Genomic DNA, 20,955 nt, shown 5'->3' with positions numbered 1-20,955 from the left:
CTAGAAAGCTACACCATCAGAACTGATGTCTTCCAAACCTTGGGATAAAAGCATAAAGCTTGAGCATAAAAACAGAGACAGGAGAAGCCATTAGATGTACAAAACACTACTACACAAGGTTACGATGATATAGTTAGATGAGAAATGATGGAAGGAGGCTCGAGTGGAACATATACTTGGACTCGTTGGGCCGAAAGGCTTCTGCATCTGATGCAAATATATGTCTGTGGGACAGGAGGAACCTCACTCCTGCCTCTCCAGCAAAGGTACTACAGACTACAATGGCCCTACCAACACTTGATTTTTGCTTCTCTGATCCCAACATCCCATCAGCCCTCAATCTTTGCCTCACAAACTTACTCCTTATTATTGTGCTCTGGACCACCACCACCCTTGCCCACCAAGATTGATGTTTTTAGTGATTAACGGGGAACTGTCCATTAACGAATATGTGGTGAGAAGCTCATCTCAAGAAAAAATCTGACACCAAGGTTGTGAAAAGTATGGTTACATCTCTGATAGTTGGAGATGGGAGAAATCGGTGGCTGGGGAATGGAGTTTATGTCGTGGAGCTGAAATGATGGCTTCAGTCTTCCCACTTTTTAGTTGGAGCAAATTTCTTCTTGTCCAGTACTGGATGTCAAACTAGCAGTCTGACAATTTTAAGACATCAGAGGAGTTGCAAGAAATGACAATGACACAGAATTGGTGTTGTCAACGTACATGTGGAATCTGATATAATATTCAGTCATTTAGATAAAATGAAAGAAAAAGAAGCACAGAATTATATCAACTTGGATAATATTCCCCCTATAAAGGAGGTCTAGTAGTGGTTTGGTGGCCATGTTCTTGAAACCTTGTTGGTCTCAGCTTTGATTCTTTACCTATGTGCATATGCTGTCTTGGTTTTTCAATGTTAATACACTTTGTCCTGGCAAACAGGAACACTCCCTTTTTTCAAGGAGTTAGATATTTTCAAGAAGCAAAAATAGCTCTTGGGTTAAAGGGATCAAAGGATATGGGAGGAAAGCGGGAACAGGTTACCGAGTTGGATGATCAGCCATGATCATAATGAATGGCGGAGCAGGCTCGGAGCGCCAAATGGCCTCCTCCTGCTCCTATTTTCTATGGAACATGATAGCAGAAGAAAATCAATGAACAATTGTATCATAGCCACAGCACCAACAATTGTAAACTTAAGTTAGGAGTGCTGTACAGTTTTTCTCCTCTCCATTAAAGTCAATGTGGAAAGCGCCATACAGACATTTTATCTGATTAACTACTCTGCTGTGCTGTGTGCATGTTGTACTATTAAACTGGCTGCTCTGCATGGGTCTCCCCCACACAACTCAGAGATGTGCAGGGTAGGCGGATTTTCACAGTAACTTCATTGCAGTGTTAATGTAAGCTTACTTGTGACAATATGAAATGAAGAAATGAAATGATAATCGCTTATTGTCACAAGTAGGCTTCAAATGAAGTTACTGTGAAAAGCCCCTAGTCACCACATTCCGGCGCCTGTTCGGGGACGCTGGTACGGGAATTGAACCGTGCTGCTGGCCTGCCTTCGTTTGCTTTAAAAGTCAGCTATTTAGCCCTGTGCTAAAGATTATAAATTATAAATAAAGATTAGCCACGCTGAATTTTCCCTTAATTGGAAATTTTAAAAAAAAGAAAAAATAACTTGGTGTATGGATTTTGCCAACTTTATAAATAAATCGCTTATTTTCTTTCACTCCATGAACCTCTGTCATGGGATGGTTTCTCCTTTGATCCACTTTCCATGTGGCAGCCTACAGCTGTGTCAGTGCTATTTGCCCCTAATGCAAATGCTGCTACATTTCACATTTCTAATTGGCAACTGGCTCAAAGATGATCTTACATTTGCAGGAACTGAAACGGCTCGTTTTGAGAACAAACAAGGGTGTTTTTGATTCCTATAAATGAACGTATTTGTAGAAAATACAGAGAGCTGCTTGTAACTTTCAGGAGCATGGGTTTGGGAGCAGGTGTGGAGTTTAAAGCTCAGAAAATAACAACACACTGGGAATCTTGCTCCAACCTGCTGATTTCTGTATTTAACTGCAGCATGGTTAGGCTGTGTGTGAGCAACCCCCTCAGGAGAGAAGGATTGCAATTTAATTATGTTAATCGCTGAATTACAGTGATATTAACATGAGTTTTGGAATAATACTGTGGGTTCACAGTTTCCTAAGCTTCCTGGAACTCCCCAGTGAAAGCAAGGTGAGAACACAGCAGCAGTTGAGGGAGCTGAAAACATGACCTGGAGAGATGCTAATAAGTGCTGAACTACACAGCTATTTTCTTGCCTGATTGTGTGAAAGTCTTTGTTCACAAGTGCTTGTGCTGATATGCTATTTCACAAACCTTTGGGGTTACTTTCACTACTCTGGAGGCTTGTACATTGGATCTCGGTTTTGGAGCACTGATCTGCAGATGATAGTGGGCACCAGTCCAGTGTTTTACTTTGAACCTTGGGAGCAGACCGAAACGACCAGCAGCAGCAACAGAAGCAGCAGGAAGAGCACCAGTCGGAGAAGATGCAGTTAACAGCTCCAAAGAGACCTGCCGCTCCACAAGAGACGTGATGAGTAAAAAGCTGCAACTTGCAGGAGACCATACAAGCAACATGGGTATATGGCGGGATTTTCTGTCGGCTGACGCCGGAATCGGGAAACGCTATTGGACGGAGAATCGGTTCCAACGCCAAAATCACAGTGTGCGCTGATTTAATGCCAAATCGCAATTCTCCGTTGCCTCGACAGTGGCATCAATGCAGTCCGGAACGCATGTATAGTGGACACCATTTGCATGTTATTAGTGGGCCGGAACCGGTGATCTCTGGGGCCTCCGCGAGTCTCCTCTTCAAATGGGTCGCGTTCCCGATGAGAGAAGAGGTAGGGCACAGGGAGGACACAGAGAGGCGCGTGTGTGGGCTGGCGGGCCGGACACTGGCTGGGTTTGCTGGGGTGAGGGGGCCCTGCCTCCACCCTCTGCCATACCACCACACCCCCCCCCACACCCCCAGCCACCACTCACCAACAGGCCATCACGCAACCCACAGTAGGCTCTATGGGGATGCCGGGCGGGAAGCACGAAGCATACCACAGACAAGGGCAGCCAGACGATGGTACCCCTGGCATGGGGGACAAGCAGGAGCAGGGTCCACAGAATGAATCGGGGGCACCATGTAACCCGTTGGCCCGGTGAGGCACGGGGTTACGCACTATGCTAACATGTGGGCCTTTCACCTCCTGTAGACAATGGATATTAGGATTCAACCAACAATGGTGGCCTTCCTGCTAATCGCCGCAGCCCTGGGGGATGTCTGCGGCTGTATGAGCTGTTGTTGCCCGAGGAGGTAGAAGCTGCAGCAGTGGAGCGTGCCCCGGAGTAACAGGAGGCAGCCGCTCAGGATGGAGAGCCAGCCGACCAACAGGCCGAGGAGGCGCCGCATGAGGCCTTGTGTATACCAGCAATGCCCGTCATTCGACGACCGACTGGACCGGCATGCCGTTGACTACACCGGTTAAGCAAGGAGACAATGCGACATATCTGCCAGATGATGGCACTCCTGGCATTGCAAGGGAATAGGGGACATCACCCACTCCTGGTGGCTGGCAAGGTGACGGTCATCCTGAACCTTTACGCCATGGACCTGTCCAGGATCTCTCAGAGCTTAGTGCACAGGTGCATCCACGCCATCACAGAGGCCTATATGCCCAGTCGGCACAATACTTCTATTTTAATGTGGACAGAGCCGACTAGGATGCCTGGGCAGCGGGGTTCACCACCATTGTCGACATGCCCCGGGTCCAGGGGGTGCTCGAGGGTATGCGTGTTGCCCTACGAGCACCTGCAGTAGATGGGCCGCTCTACACAAACCAAAATGAATTCCACTAGATGAATGTGCAGTTGGTGTGTGTCCATCAGCTGCGCAAACTGCATGTCTGCGCCCGATACCCAGGCAGTATGCAATATATCTTCACCCTGATATACTTAATGACTTCTGGCCTCTTCGAGACCAAGCTGAGGGTGGGGGGGGGGGGGGGGGGGGGGGTAGGATTCTGTGCAACAGGGGTTATCCACTGCAGACATGGCCGATGGTGACTACCTGAAGGCCACAGACTGACGCCGAGACCCGCTACAACGATGACCACGCAGCGACTAGGGGCGTGATTGAGCGGTGCTTCAGCATCCTGAAGATGTCGTTCAGGTGCCTGGACCACTCTGGAGGGGCCCTCCAGTATGATACTGGAAGGGTGACATGAATGGTGGCGACCTGCTGCGTCTTCCACAACATCGCGCAGCAGAGAGGCGACATGCTGGTGGAGGAGGAATGCCAGGGCTCTTCCAACAAAGAGAATGCAGGGGGGGGTGAGAATAGACAGGACATGGGGCCCAGAAAGGCACGGGAGGCCGCACAACGTGTGCGCCAGGGCCATTGTGCATATGGCGCTCTGACCACCTGCAGGTTCACAGACTGTGAGGGGGGGAGGGGGGGGCATCCCATTCCACCCCCACAGCCTGAGCCCCTACGGGAAACCCCCTGCCCCCACACTCACCCGAGTGCAATCCCCTCCATGATACATGCCTGCTGCACTACGGGGGTGCGGGCCCTGGATTGGCAATAACAGCGAGTCTGGTCCACGGGATGGAGGATGATGACAGCCCGCTCTGCAATGAGCTCCGGTCCCATGCATTGTTTGACATCATCTGACTCCTGCCCATGGTAGCACTTTCCACCATCCACCTGGGTGGTCCCTGCATGTGAGCGGGCCATTCCATCACACGGCACCAGCGGATCCCTGGAGTGGCGGTGGTGAGGATGGTCGGGAGGGGAGGGTGGGGAGCCCAACTCACCCACAATGTCCGCCAATTCCCACCCCTCACACCCATCTTACAGGGCACCGAGGCAGGTTGTAACAGTATAAACAGGTGTTTAATGTGCGTCAATATATACACACATACAGGCTCAAATCCCTATAACTAATCTGTGCCCTGCACCCATGCCAACTTAACTAGTGTCTAACTTTGTGTGCTTATGGGCTCTAACACTACGTCTAGGTGGATCCCCAGACGGTACATCAGGAGAAGCGGCAGCCTGCTGTGAGTCCCGCCCTGCGACCTGGGTCCCCATTGGGGACGACCAGGCCCATTTTGCTGTTCGGGTGCCCCAAGTGGTTTGGTGCCACCCTATTCTGCCCGCTGCCCCCCAGGTGCACCAGGGACAGGACTGGGGGGGGGGGGGGTACTCCAAGATGTTCCGGCACCTACCCTACATGGGCCCCATCCTCTCCTCCTCCCTAAGATTGCCCAATGGCCGCTGGGCTACTCCATGGGACTTTGGTGTGAGCGGAGCTAACCCCTGAGGCTCCTCCGCCATCTGGCGCTGCCAATCCTGGAAACCCATTTTGGTCTCGACCAGGGTCTGTATGCTCGCAGCCTTGGAGCACAGAGAGTGGGACAGTCTGGGACTGCGCCACATCTCCCTATGATTGTGACACCATCTTCTGGGTCTGTGGCACATCAGCCAGTGACTGCGCCATCTACTCTGGGCCACCTCCATGTCTCCGCCATGTCAGCCAGCGCCTGGACAATGTCGCCAAAGTTCTCAGCCATGGCCTGCTATGACTGGCCACACTCAGAAGCGCCGCTACAATGTTGGCCTGGTTGCCATGCATGGTCAGCACCAGCAGCTGCTCGTGCACACAGTTGGATACCTCCAACTGCACCTGCTGGTGCTGGATGCTCGCTGACATCCACTCATGTAGTCCTTGGCTCTGCGACTGCATCTCCACAATCGATGGGACTGTCCATTCCAGGAGCCCAAAATCTGTCTGAATGGCGGCTAGTCCCTACCTCCGACCATCCACCCCTTGGGTGTTCCTAACTCCACCTGCTGTACTGGAGCAGCTGTGTGGTGCACACCAGAGGGTGTGCCAGGAGCCTCTTCACTAAAGTGCCCAACCGAGATGAGTGTCTCTGGATGGTGGAGGGTGTTGGAGCCAGCTGTGACAGGAAGTCAGTGTCATCCCTGGACTCGAGCTCCCGCAAGTCCTGGGTTTCGGGTTGAGTGCTCCCGTCCATGCTGCTGCCTTCATTGCGGGTCAGCCACACGTGGTTGGGGGGGGGGGGGGGGGGGCAGCGGGGGGGGGGGGGGGGGAGGCAGGGGACAAGCAAGACACAAGACAAAATGCATGATTAGACCTCGTGCCGAGAGGCACTTCTACATCGTGCGACCCCTATGGCTTTAAAGAGGTACAGCCAGCCTGCTCAGAATCCTGCTTTGACGGCTGAGATGCTAATGGCTAATATTCTAAGGATATTGTGGCCCATGAAGGCCCCACCAAAGGCCCATCTGCATCTGTCCAGCAGTAAACTTGGCTATCGAGACATAAGACTGTACATGGTGGTATTGACAGGAGTAGGGGGATGATGGCAGTCGGTCAGAAGTGAAAGTGCCTTGAGCCAACTTGACAGCTCCACTTCCCCTTTCACCATTATCTGACTCATGGTCCACCCTGGTTCAGTACTAGCAATGTGAACTTTACTGCAGATCAGTGCGGCCCAAAGGCTGGGGTAACATGAATTCTAGTTAAGGTGGCATTCATTGTTAGCAAGACATTGGTGGCCACTATTTTCATAGACAAGAGACTATAACAAAGGCCTGCAACATCACATCACTTGTGCTTTACAGGTTCTTCAAACCTCTCTGCAAGCATTTTGTGGCTGGAATGTATACCAATAGAATCATAGAATTTAAGTGCAGAAGGAGCCATTCAGCCCATCGAGTCTGCACCAGCCCTTGGAAAGAGCATCCTACCTGAGCCCACACCACCACCCTATCCCCATAGCCCAGTAACACCACCTAACCTTTTTGGACATTAAGGAAAATTAACATGGTCAATCCACCAAGCCTGCACATCTTTGGACTGTGGGACGAAAACGGCGCACCCGGAGGAAACCCATGCAGACACGGGGAGAAGGTGCAGACTCCACACAGACAGTGATCCAAGTTGGGCTTTGAACCTGGGACCCTGGAGCTTTGAAGCAACTGTGCTAACCATTGTGCTGTCATGTCACCCATTTCCACTCTTTTTTACTGCTCCTCTCTCTTTGCTGACAACCCCTGAGGCTCAGCTTCAGCTGAGCAGACCTTCAAGCATCCGGCACCCTCTGATGCAGATTGCTGTGCCCGTCTCCAACATCTGGGAATGCTTGTGATATGTGAGTCACTGAATGAAAACCAAACTATCTTTCTTTCTGGTCATACTGAAGTATCCAAGTTAGTGCACAGTTTGCATGAGTCCTGTCTCAGTTTACCCTGAGAGTGAGTGGCCTCCTCTGAGGAGTCACATTAACTTCTTGAACCAGCTCCTGCAGCTCATTTGAAGATCCTTTGGGAGATTAAAGACCAGAATTAGAATTGACAAGGTTGATAGTTTTAAGCGATCATTATGCACTTCATCATATTTCATTCGCTGCCTGACTTTAAGTCATCAAGAGTAAGTGGTGATCTGATATTGAATTCTGCCACCGGGTAGCTGGGAGGCCCTAACTCTGATTGCCAAGCATTCTGAGATTCTGCTAAGATCCACTGTTTCTGTCTCTGCCAAGATTGCTGGTAGGACATCCAGTCCTTTCCCTATTCCTCATATTGTGTGAACTTATCCTGCAAGGAGGAAAAGAAGAGACCTGTATGATTGAAAGCAATGGCATTTGCTCATTGGCTGGATAGAATGCATTTGTTGAGGGCAAAGCAGCCAACTTGATTGGCACTCTATCCATCACATTCAACATTCACTCCCTCCACCGCCGATGGCTGCACTGTGTACCATTTACAAGATGCTCTGTAGCAACTCAAACTCGGTTCCTTTAACAGCACCATCCAAACCTTTACAACAAGGGCAGCAGATACATGGGAACACCACCATGTCCAAGTTCCCTTCCAAGCTACACATCAGGGAGAAGCAGGACATTGCATAGTGATAGGGGTGACTGTCATGGTGGATGGATAGATGTGAATCTAAGACAGTTTATAGACAAATGATGGGTGCAGCTAGAAAGTAACTTGGTGTAAGAAGTGATGTAGAGGATTTGGCTTGAATGGCAGAACGAGTGTGCTGGCATGATACAGACATTCAGACGTGGTTGAATGTGTCACTCTGCTCTTTGCTGTTCTGCTTAGCTTTTAAAATGTTTTCAGCATTGAATCCACAAGCTCGGCAGCACATAACTGCTGCTGACTTCCTCTGCTACCTCCCACCGCACCTTCTTGGTTTCACTGATAAGATTTATTTATTTCCTTATAGGCCAGCACAGCTCCCAGAATCTCATCTACAGAGATGTCAGTAAAACACGGCATAGCCTTTGGACGTGTGCATTACATAACTGTCTCAGTCCCATAACATTGCTGCAAGAGTTCCTCAGGGTTGTGTCCCAAGACCAACCATCTTCTGCTGCTTCATCAATGACCTTCTTGTTATCATAAAGTCAGAAGTGGGATGTTCGCAGATGATTGCACAATGTTCAATACCATTCATGTCTCTTCAGATATTGAACCAGTCTGTTCACATGAAGCAAGACCTGGACAATATTCAGACTTGGGCTGATAAATGGCAAGTAACACTCAGGCCACACAAGTGCTAGAAAATTACCATCTCCAACCAGAGAGATTCCAATCATCCCCCTTGACATCAATGGCAATACCATCATTGAATTCCCCACTATCAACATTTTGAGGTTACCAATAATCAGAAACTGAACTGGAGCAGCCATATAAATACTACATTATACAATACTATATTACTACAACAGCAGGTAAAACACTGGGAATTCTATGCAGCATAACTCATTTCCAATCGCTCCAAAGTCTGCACCATTTGTAAAGCACAAGTCAAGAGCAGGATGGAAACTTTTCACTTGCCTGGAGGAGTGCAGCTCCAAATGCACTCAAGGATTTCAACACCATCCAGGAAAAGTAGCCAACTTATTGGCACTCCATCCATCACATCCAACATTCACTCCCTCCAGCACCGATGCACAGTGGCTGAACTGTGTACCATTTACCAGATGCTCTGCAGCAACTCAAACTAGGTTGCTTTAACAGCACTATCCAAACCTTTACAACAAGGGCAGCAGATACATGGGAACACCAGCACGTCCAAGTTCCCCTCCAAGCTACACATCATCCTGCTTAGAATTAGATCGCCGTTCCTTCATTCTTGCTGGGCCAAAACAGCACTGTGGGTGTTCCTACACCATATTGGCTACAGCAATTCAAGAAGGCAGCTCACCAACACGTTCTCATGGGCATGTAGGGATGGTCAATAAATGCTGGCCTAAGCCAGTGACTCCTACATCCCATGACTGAGCAAGAAAAAGAATTGGCAGTTAATTGTGGTTTATTCCAAATTCCAGAATCCATCGAATTTCATGTACTCAATGTCACTTTATATACTAGAGTTGAAATTGACTCCCATGGGGCATCACTTATGCTAAATGTTCATGAAACCAGGAAATAGTATACTAATTAAATTGGCTGGGTTAAAATATCACACAGCCTTGCTGCACTTACTGCCAGATTCCGCTTGCACTGCTGAATACCACCCCCACAGCTACTCCAACCTCAACATGTTGGGAACTTAAAATCCAGCCAATGATACAAGAAATACTAAATAAACATTATTTCTCTTCCAAACGTTTGCAGTGCTCCATTAATACATATTCTTAGTATATTTGAACTGAAAAATTGTTAATGTTAAACTTCTATTCAACTAACCAAGAAACTAAATGTAAATAATAAGTACCTTTTTGATGCAAAGTAAATGTCCTTATTTTTTGCATTTTCATTATTCATAGGGAGTGCTTTCCAGACAGATGTTTTGGCCATTTCATCAGAAATGTTAATAACAGAAGGATCATCCCTAAAGAAAGTTACACTTTGAAAAGTCATTCTCTTGATCATCAACACTCTTTCTATCGTCAACACTCTTTCTAAATAATTAATAATTGTTTGATGCTGATATTTCAGTAAATTTACAACATTAGAATGTAGCACTATGAAACATTTTAATTTTTGAAGTTAATGTAAAAGGTGCAATATGAATACATATGCTACATCTTATATTGCAATGAAAACATTATAAAATGCATCAGTTAATAGTATGGATACGGAGGTGGATTTTCCTATATGTTTGTCCAGAGAATACTCATTCCTCTGGTGCAAAGAAATAGAAATAGGTTCAGAGCTCCCTTATCCAGGGTACTTCCTCCATTACATGTCCCCAGTGTTTCTGGGTTTTCACCAAAGAGATGCACTTCGGGTCCATCTATAACCAGTGTAGGTCAAGGGCAGTTGTAGAGATGATGCAAGGCTTTCAACCTCAGTTGAAGGTAAAGATAGATAGTTTTTTAAAGAAAAAAGAGATTAAGTGTTACGGTGTTCGGGCCAGAAAGTGGAGCTAAGTCCATAAAAGATCAGCCATGATCTCATTGAATGGGGGAGCAGGCACAAGGGGCCAGATGGCCTACTCCTGCTCCTAGGTCTTATGTTCTTATGTTTCCTTTGTCTTCAATTTAAGAAGAGCTACTTCGAGGGACATTCAAAGAAGCTGGTGTTAAGCTTTTTTGCCAAGCCAACTTGAGATCAGGGAGGATCTCAGGGAAACAAAGAGTGAACTATACAGGCAATTAGAAACTTCATTCTTAGCTTCCCAATCACCGTCAAGCCTCAAAACATCCTCATGCTCATATTCAACAGGAGCCAAAAGTTCCCAAGGCTGGTCTGTAGCTGTGCTGTGCATCATCCAATTCCAAATGCAAGGCCCTCCCAGGAGATATAACTAGGCTATGCAAGATACAGGACCTACCAAACTCACATAGACTAGGACGAGTACAAACACTGTGCACTTTGGATATACTGTTGCCTGTCCATTTCCTGGGGCAACAAGAAAATAAGCCCCATATTTTTCTCAAAAGCTATGTTTTAGACTACAGCCTTACCATATACTTGTAAAATCATGGTATAGTAAATAGATGTAGATGCTTCATTACCTGGAAAATAATAATCTACATATAGTACCTCAAAGAAAAGCTTTAGCTGTGTTTTATATATGAATTCTACCTGTAATCCCCATCCAAAGGTAACTGAATTGTTCCTTCCTCTTCTATCGTCAACATTATTTGTTCTTCCTTTGGAATTAAAAAATCAACAATCAATAAAGATTCATACATTTGGTCAAATAAATTGCATGTCGGAGTCTCTGGCCCCAGTGTTACTGTTTCGCACCCCACATTAATTGATCATTATGCTTTTCTTATAATCCAACCGGAACTTGGCTGAACCCAGCAGTCTTTCTGGGTTTAGGTATGAGTGACTGTCAAGTAGAATCACTGTTCAATAGCTGATACTTACTCCAAATTGGAGTTCTCTAGCAGTGCAAACTTGGGTAAATTTCACATCTACTGGCTGCTGTTTCCGTCATTACAGGGCAACTGAACTGAACTCAAAAACAGCACAATAATGATAAACGTACACACACCTCAGTGGAAATTCTCAATATATATTCTTCAAAATGTTTACATTGCATATTTAAAATTTGATTGGTATTTTGTGCAGCTTCACAGTGCCAGGGTCCCAGGTTCGATTCTTGGCATGGATCACTGTCTGTGCGGAATCTGCATGTTCTCCTCCCACATGGGCTTCCTCCGGGTGCTCCGGTTTCTTCCCACATGTCCTGAAAGACGTGCTTATTAGGTGAATTGGGCACTCACTCAGTGTACCCAAACAGTTGTCGTAATGTGGCGACTAGGGGACTTTCACTGTAACTTAATTGCAGTGTTAATGTAAGCCTACTTGTGACACTAATAAAGATTATTATCCTTGCTTTGTAATTATTCAGTTCCTCATAAAAGCACTGATCTTTTATGAAGGGTTAAAATTTTGGTGGCAGATTATATACTGCCTCGCAGCACCAGGGACCAGAGTTCAATTCCAGCCTTAGGTGATTGTCTGTGTCGAGTTTGCATGTTCTCTGCGTGGCTGTGTGGGTTTCCTCTGGGTGATCCAGTTTCCTCCCGCAGTCCAAAGATGTGGTTAGGTGGGTTGGCCATGCTAAAATTGCTCTTTAGCGTCAAGGTTAGGTGCAGCTCTGCTGTTACAGGGATATGGCGGGGGAATGGGCCTAGGTATAGTGCTCTTTCAGCGGGTCGGTGTAGACCCAATGGGCCAAATGGCCTCATGCACTGTAGAGATCCTATGATTATATTCTTGAACTTCAGTAATCTGTGTCATGAAGAAGGCCAATAACTACGGTCTTAATCTAAACAAAGCAAATTACGTTGCTATGAGGGGCATGTTGATTGGCAAACTAGCAAAGAGGTACTTTAGTTGGCACACAGTAAAAACATTTAAAGTATTATCTTATATAATTAATTTAATTTAATATTATTTATTTTCTACAGTGCTAAAGGAGACCAAGCCTCGCATGCCTAAGTCGGTTTTAAAGCCACTTGGGCGTGCTCACCAGGGATCTACAAGGCTCTTGGCCTCTAACGGCCTCCCCAGGGAATCCCCAGCTGGATGCTGTTCAAAACTGGTCCACACAAATGTGGACCAAGCGGAACGGCACCTGGGATGTCTTCCGGGCCTGAGGAGCCTCCTGGGTGATCAGTCAGGGACAGGGCAGGGTAGGCCCCTGGTCCTCCCCCTGGAACGCAGACACCTTGGCACTGCCAGAGTGGCACCTTGGCACTGGCACCCTGTCGGTGCCAGGGTGCCTGTATGGCACTGCAAAGCTGCCGGAGCACTACCACGGTGCCAATGCCAGCGTAGTGCTGCTAAGGGCAAGGCCTGACAGAGTCATGCCGATGAAAGGAGGGTGGAGGGGGGTATGAAGGGTGGTGGTGTGCAGGTCGGATATGAAGCAGCCTCTGGAAGGTGGAAGTCCTGGAAAGGGGCGGCTCAAAAGGGGGCATGGGAGGACATGAAAAGTGGGGCCCCCAGTGGCCCTACAGCAGAATGTCATTGTAGTTATATGCATAAATAAGTATATGCATAAATATGTATAGCCTCCGACCAGTAGGTGTCGGGCAAGTAATAGCACATGACACCGTAGCCTGACGGGGGAGGAGAAATCATCGTGGTCAGTCGGGTTTGTATTTGTCCCAGTTTGACAGCATCAGTTTCCTACCCACAGTTTATAATGAAATTACATAGTCTTGAACTATATGTTCTTTAGTACGCCGACTCAGTAATTGTCTCTGTACAAGAACATAACAGTCATCACTTGGGGGAGGGGGGGGGGTGACATTGCCCACGAGTGGAGGATTTGGGGACCCACAAGCCCTCTTGGTGATCGCGACACTGTTTCAAAATGGTGGCCCAATCTTTGAGGAGCCGGTTTGGCCAGCGAGTTCATCTTCCCAGTGCTTAAAATAATTTAAAGTGCAGGCTTGACCCGGGTAGAAACTCCCCAGGGCCCAAAAAAGTGACTAACTGTGGCTAGATAGCGCTGGGGAACATGCCAACGGAGCCAGCCGGAAACTCCCAGTAAAACCCTCCACAAGTGACACTTAGAACACTTTTGTTAGATCGCACCCTATGTGCTCCCACCAGCAGGAAAACTAGATTGATTCCCATTGGCGCTATAAGCAAACCCAGCATGCCGTTTGCTGGCAATTAGAATTTTTCCCCCCAGGATCAGGGCTTCGGCGCTATTCAATGGCACATAGGGTGCATGTTGAACCTAAAAGGGGTGGGATCTAATCGCTCTTCACCTGCACCACCTCCCGTATCACTGGCAAGGCCCTCACCATAATTGCTGTCTGGGGCAACACCCCCCCCCCCCCCCCCCCCACCCCCACTCAGTTCACCCCTTCACTGACTTGCCAGTCCCCCCCCAGCAGCCCCCCTCACCCCCCTCGTTCCACCTTCAGCACCCACCATTCCGCACCTCAACCTTCTTCCCCATTCCACACCGTCCCTCCTTTCAGCACCCCCCTGATTCCTGTCACGCTCGGGAGATATTAGAAATACGAGTTCAGATATTGTGTCCAAATATGAAGCAGACAATTTAACGGTTCAAGCAGAATGGAACACTGCTAGCAGCAGAGGCAAAGCAATATGCCCACACCTGGCTGAGTTACAGGTGCCCATTCAAACCTAACCTCGTTAGGGAATGCAATGAGATTCATTAAAGACCCATTGTTCATCAGGACATTCTTGCAGGACTAGACATCCACCCATTAACAGAGTCTGAGGACCTAATGGTGTAGTGATGGAAATCTAGTAGCATATGAAGGGCCTAGCTCCGTGCTTTTGTGTAGACGGGAATGGGCTATCAGCCAAATAATGGAAATAGATTTAGGTTTGAGCACCTCAAGGAGAAGCTTTGTTTGAAGGGCTGAGCGGAGCTTAGAGTGAGAGCGAGAGATCCTCGGAAGGAATCTCCGTTTCTGAGACTAAGTGTTGACGCCAACACAGAATTCCCATCTGCAGCCTTTGAACACTTCAAACCATCAGTATCTGAAAATTAAACCAAAAGAGAAAATGCTGGAAAATCTCAGCAGCTCTGGCAGCATCTGGAGGGAGAGAAAAGAGCTCATGTTTCGAGTTCAGATGACCCATTGTTAAAATTGAAAATAAAGTTCTCTGACAATAAAGTTAAAGTGTTCCCATCTGCAGCCTTAAACCCTTTAAACTGTCTGTCAGAATGCCAAGTTCAAAGATCTGAGAAATGAAAGCAAAAGTATTCCCTTTAATGTGGTGGAAGCCTTTAAAGTGGCTGTTTCACAGTCGATTTCATTGCCTTACAACTTTTTCTAGCCTGTCTGTCTGCCTTGAAGCTTAAAAGCTTTGGTTGCAACGTTTATATTCAATTTCATGGACCTTTGCCTTTTACAAGCGTTTTGATTGAAAGGTCCAAGCAGTTTCAAAGGGATGCTTAATGTTGTTTATTTAAATAACTCTATAGGGGTCCATAAACTCAGAGGAACAGTTTTTTTCTTATTGCAGCTCTTTTAAAGAGGCTGTCTCTTCGTTCTCAACTCTTGGCAGAGATTGTACTCAGCCCCTTGCCAACCCTGGGAGTGCAAGCTATCAGGTCTCTGTTTCTCAGGACTTGCACCAATGCACGCTCGTGGAACTCACGGCCTGGATAGGGGGGGTTTGTAGCATCCCAGGAGGCAGGTGAATCGGGCATCCCACCTGTAAATTACAGTTCAATTAGGGTTCATGACCACTTTGCATGTTCCCTGTGGGTCTGGATGGGAACCTCGCTGGGGCTGTCGGGACCCTCAGTGGGACCAATGGAGTGGACGGGGAGAACCACAATGGGTTTCACGAACTGTTTTGTGCCCGGCGCCTGATTCACTGGGCCATCATGATTCCCACCACTGGTTACCAGCATGGGGAAGCTCAGCTATGGCATAGAATTTCATCAAGTGACTGGGGCCCAAGACGTCTAAGTGAAAAGCGGGTCCCAACGCCAGACTGGCTGGCAGCAAATCCACTCATCAATTGTAATAGGCCACTTTTGAGCCTGCCATTTAATTCAGGACATGGTGAACTCTTGATACTTCAGGCTCAATCAGAGGATCAGCAGCTCTGAAACCTCAGCAATGCCATCAGGAAAGGTGGTTGCTGATGAGGTATTCCGGCCACCTCAGCAGCTAGGAAGATAAGGGGAAAAATAAATTAAAAAATTCATGGGGTCAACGGTCAGAAAAGAAACCCATCCGAGAAGGTCTTTGGGGCTACAGCTGTTGCCTTTCCTACATGTGGCTTGTCTTCCCCCCATTCTGGGAGGCCACCTCCATTTAGCTGGAGTCCTTCCCGTATGGAGGAAAGTCAGCCCACCATTGGAAAATGCCAACAGCACAAATAAATCATGCTCAACAGAGCATTTAAATATGGAAATCTGGCCGCCTCTGTCTGCTTCCAGTCCCAGCATTGGTAAAATGCTCCAATGGCTGAACAGCTCAGAATGCCAACCGACCCATCTTCCTGCAATCTCAATGACCCCCAGCCTGCCTCACCGGGGCCAGTAAATTTCAACCCATGGAATAATTTGCAGCACTGAAGGAAGTCATTTGGACCATTGAGTCTATGCTGGCTCTCTATAGAACAATCCAGTCAGTCCCATTCCCCCGATCTAGCCCTGTGGTCCTGCAAGTTTATTTTTTTCAAGTGCTCACCAATTTCCTTTTGAAATAATTGACAGTCTGTGCTTCCACCAACCTTGTAGGCAGCGAGTTCCAGGATATTACTACTCTTTGGATAACAAAACCTCTTTTTCACACCAGCCCAACATCTGCTTTTAAATTTTTATTTTAGAAATTTAGAGTACCCAATTAATTTTTTCCAATTAAGGGGCAATTTAGTGTGGCCAATCCACCTAGCCTGCACAGCTTTGGGTTGTGGGGGCGAAACCCCCACAAATACAGGGAGAATGTGCAAACTCCACACGGACAGTGACCCAGAGCCGGGATCAAACCTGTGACCTCGGAGCCGTGAGGTAGCAGCACTAACCACTGCGCCACCGTGCTGCCCTCAACCCGACATCTCTTGCCCACAACCCCTGTCCCATAGTTCTTGTATCATCAGCTAATGGAAACAGTTTCTCTTTGTCTTCCTTATCCAAACCTGTCACAATCTAATAACAGAACATAGCCTTGCTGGATGAAGTACATGCGAAGCGAAGCAAAAGAATACTGAAATGCTTTGCAAGACGAGGGAACTAAATGTATTGTCTCCCAATTTTCAAAGTTGGAAGGGTGAGCTGTGAGGAGAATGCAGCGATGCTTCAGCAGGAATTGGATAGGCTGAGTGAGTGGCATTTGCAATATAATGTGGATAAATGTGAGGTTATCAGCTTCCATAGCAAAAATAGGAAGGCAGATTATTATTTGAATGGGTGTAAATTGAGAGAGGTGGATACTCAGCCAGACCTTGGTGTCCTCATACATCAGCCTCTGAAAGTAAGTGCGTAGGTACCACAGGCAGTAAAGAAAGCAAATGGTATGTTGGCTTTCATAGCAAGAAGAATTGAGTATAGGAATAGAGATGTTTTACTACAATATATGGCATTGGTGAGGCTCCACACCTGGAGCAGTTTTGGTGTCCTTATCTGAGCAAAGATGTTCTTGCTATGGATGGAGTTCAGTGAAGATTTACCAGGCTATTTCCTGGGATAGCGGGACTATCATATGAGACCAAATCAGTTAGGATTATATTCATTGTAGTTTAGACGAGAGAGAGGGGATCTCATTGAAACTTATAAAATTCTAACAGGATTAGACAGAGTAGATTTGGAAAGAATGTTCCCGATGGTGGGGGAGTCCAGAACTAGGGGTCATAGCTTGAGGATAAGCGATAAATATTTAGGACTGAGGTGAGGAGAAATTTCTTCACCCAGAGAGCAGTGAATATGTGAAATTCACTACCACAGAAAGTAGTTGAGGCCAAAACATTGTGTAATTTCGAGGAGTGAGATAGAGCTCTTGGGGATAAAGGGATCAAGGGGTATGGGGTGTAGGGAAAGAAGAAAGCAGGATCAAGGTATTGAACTTGATGATCAGCCATGATCATAATGAAGTTCATAATGAGTTCTTACTGTGCTCACCCCAGTCCAACGCCGGCAACCCCACATCATAATGAATGGCAGAGCAGGCTCAAGGGCCAAATGGCCCACTTCTGCTTTTATTTTCTCTGTATGTTTCTATCATAGAATTTGATCATAGAATTTACAGTGCAGAAGGAGGCCATTCGGCCCATCGAGTCTGCACCAGCTCTTGGAAAGAGCACCCTACCCAAAGTTCACACCTCCACCCTATCCCCATAACCCAGTAACCCCACCCGACACTAAGGGCAATTTTGGACGCTAAGGGCAATTTAGCATGGCCAATCCACCTAACGTGCACATCTTTGGTCTGTGGGAGGAAACCAGAGCACCCGGAGGAAATCCACACACACCTTGGGGAGGATGTGCAGACTCCGCACAGACAGTGACCCAAGCCGGAATCGAACCTGGAACCCTGGAGCTGTGAAGCAATTGTGCTACAGTATCCACAATGCTACCGTGCTGCCCCCAAAGTAAGCTGTTTTCCAATGTGAGCCTATTTTGATTCACCGCCACCTCCTCAAGGGTAACTAGGTATGGGAAACAAATGCTGGCTTTGCCAGTGATGCTCGCATCCAAGGAAAAAAATATATTTTTTGAACCTCTTGAAATTAGCATGACCCCAGACACCAGCAAAAAACACAACAGCAATAAAGCAACATGGTAACATTCAGTATAGAATGATTAAAGTTTGTGTTTCACACAATATATCATATAAATATGAAAAACTGCATTTTTACAGCACTTTGCAGAAGTATTATTTTATATACTTATGTAGGTTTCAGTCATGTTCTACACATTCCATGGTGACAAAGGATTCAGTGAAGCCCCAGTTCCCCTTACCTCCACATACATTGTAATCAGCCCCTTGCACAGCCCCTTTTTCCCCTACCCCTTTCACTCACTCAATCAGCAGTCCCTCCACACAATCACCCTCCTCCAATTCACTCAGCAGTTCCTCTCCCCAGCTCTTCCTGCCCCAGGCTTGATGACCCCGTGGCCTTTGCGATGCCACCCCAAGTTCAGCTCTCAGCCTGATTACTGGTGGCGATCTCCAAGTTCAGACTCTCTTTTCCCAACTTTGGCCACATTAGAGGGCTGGCAGCTGAGGGGAGGCAGACATCAGAAAATAAATTAAAAGGCGGAATTTCATTGTCAATAAGTCGGAATCCTGCTAAAGGTAGAGATTTCTCATTCTTTACTTAAAAACAACTTGTAATTATAGAGCAACTTTTAATGTAAGAAAATATCTCAAGTGTTTCACAGAGAAAATACGAAACAAAATGTTACACCCAGCCACACAAGCAGATATGTAGTCAGATGACCAAAAGCTTGATCAAAGAAGTGGGTTTGAAGGAGTGTTTTCAAGGAGGAAAACGAGGTCGAGAGGTGGAGAGCTTTCGGTAGGGATTTCTAGAGCCTAGGCCTAGGCAGCTGGAAGCACTTTAGAACAATTAAAATCAGGGATGTTCAAGAGACCAGAATCAGAGGGTATTTTACAAGGCTAGAGGGGATTACAGACATAAGGAGGGGGTCAGGCCATAGAGATATTTGAAAACAAGGGTAACAATTTAAAAATCAAGGCATTGTTTAGCAGGGGGAAGGTGTAGGCCAGTGTAGCAAGCAAGGGCTGATGAATGAAAGCGATTGCATGCAAGTTAGGACACGGGCAGCAGAATTTTGGATAGCCTCAAAACGACAGAGGGTGGAACCTGGGAAGCCAGCCAGAAGTGCATTAGAATAGTCAAGTTTGGAGGTAAGTCTGGACAAGGAGTTCAGTTCAGCAGCAGGTGAACTGAGGATAGGATGAAGTCAGACAATGTTATGGAAGTGGATATCTGTGGGCTCAGTGATAGCATGATATGGGCTTGAACGTTCAGAGAGATTTTGAACAAACTAGTTTAGTCTCGGGCAAGTATGAGGGAGAGGGGTTGAGATGGTGGCTAGCGAGTGGAGATTGTAGCAGGTGCAAAAGACAGTGGGCGAGATTCTCTGGCCCCCTCGTGGTGTGTTTCTTGGAGTAGGAGGTGACCCACCACTGACCGGTGGCGGGACCTTCTGGTCACACGGCTGTCAATGGGGTTTCCCATTGAAACCACCTCACCTCACCCCACTGGGAAACCGGCAGCAGGGGTATGACCAGTGTCTTCAGTCTTCCTAATATTTAATTGGAGGAAATTTCTGCTGATCGAGTATTGACTGTAAGACATGTAGTCTGATAATTTATGGACAGTAGCAGGGTCAAGAGAAGTGGTGGTGAGGTATAGGATTCATCAGCATTCATGGAAATAGGCGTGTTTTTGAATTATGGTATCAAGGGACAGCAAATGAATAAAAATAGAAAGGGACCCAAAATCAATCCTTAGTGATAATTGTGCAGAAGCTGAAAAAGCCATTGCAGGTGATACATTGGCTACAATTAGATAGATAATAATAGACCAGGCGAGGGCAGCCGGACAACATGGAGAGGCATCGCAGGAGGGTAGTGTGGTTAACCATGTCAAAGGCATCCTCAAAAACTCAATCAGGTTTGTAAAACATGATTTCCCTTTCATAAATCCAAGCTGACTCTGCCCGATCCTCCCAATATTTTCTGAGTGTCTAGTTATCACACCCTTTACAATGAATTCTAGTATTTTCCCACAATGAGACGAACAGATCTGTAGTTCCTCATTTTCTCTCTCTGCCTCCTTTCTCAAATAATAAAATTACATTTGCTACCGTCTAATCTTTAGAAGATGACCAAAAGGTGTCATTATCTCTCAGCCAGGGCTCGATCAGGTTATGATGTTGAAGTAATCATCCATTGGAAATTCATGGATGAAAAGGACCTTGTCCACAAGTGAACGGACATACTATAGGGAGATTTGCAGGGGCCAGTGAGCGCTGATCCACTGGCAGAGTCCACAGCATCAGCAGTAGGAGGAGTGAGTTAGACAGGATAGAGCCACAAGCACAAACCGGGCAGCACGGTAGCATGATGGTTAGCATAAATGCTTCACAGCTCCAGGGTCCCAGGTTCGATTCCCGGCTGGGTCACTGTCTGTGCGGAGTCTGCACATCCTCCCCGTGTGTGCGTGGGTTTCCTCCGGGTGCTCCGGTTTCCTCCCACAGTCCAAAGATGTGCGGGTTAGGTGGATTGGCCATGATAAATTGCCCGTAGTGTCCTTAAAAGTAAGGTTAAGGGGGGGGGGGTTGTTGGGTTACGGGTATAGGTATCGAGGGCCGAAGGGCCTGTTCTGTGCTGTACTGATCTATAAGCAGGAAACCGGTAGGGGGATGAGCCTAGGAAAGGTACAAGAGCAAAGGA

General features: G+C 47.1%; 1 protein-coding gene across 3 annotated transcripts in view; it reads right to left on the bottom strand.

Annotated features, from left to right (window-relative positions):
• LOC119961978 (sodium-driven chloride bicarbonate exchanger-like) overlaps positions 1 to 20,955 on the bottom strand; it is a 466,097-nt gene that overhangs the window by 15,956 nt on the left and 429,186 nt on the right. For all 3 annotated transcript variants that reach the window (XM_038789664.1, XM_038789662.1, XM_038789663.1), the window contains 2 exons: positions 11,150 to 11,217; positions 9,834 to 9,950 (listed from right to left, as the gene is read on the bottom strand). In XM_038789664.1, coding sequence (XP_038645592.1) covers positions 9,834 to 9,950; positions 11,150 to 11,217 — 185 coding nt within the window. The remainder of the gene's footprint in view (positions 1 to 9,833; positions 9,951 to 11,149; positions 11,218 to 20,955) is intronic.

Source organism: Scyliorhinus canicula, chromosome 2 (assembly GCF_902713615.1).
Source record: "Scyliorhinus canicula chromosome 2, sScyCan1.1, whole genome shotgun sequence".
In the NCBI taxonomy this organism is placed as follows: Eukaryota; Metazoa; Chordata; class Chondrichthyes; order Carcharhiniformes; family Scyliorhinidae; genus Scyliorhinus; species Scyliorhinus canicula.
The sequence above is the reverse complement of the archived record's forward strand: the minus strand, read 5'-3'. Positions and strand labels throughout refer to the sequence as shown.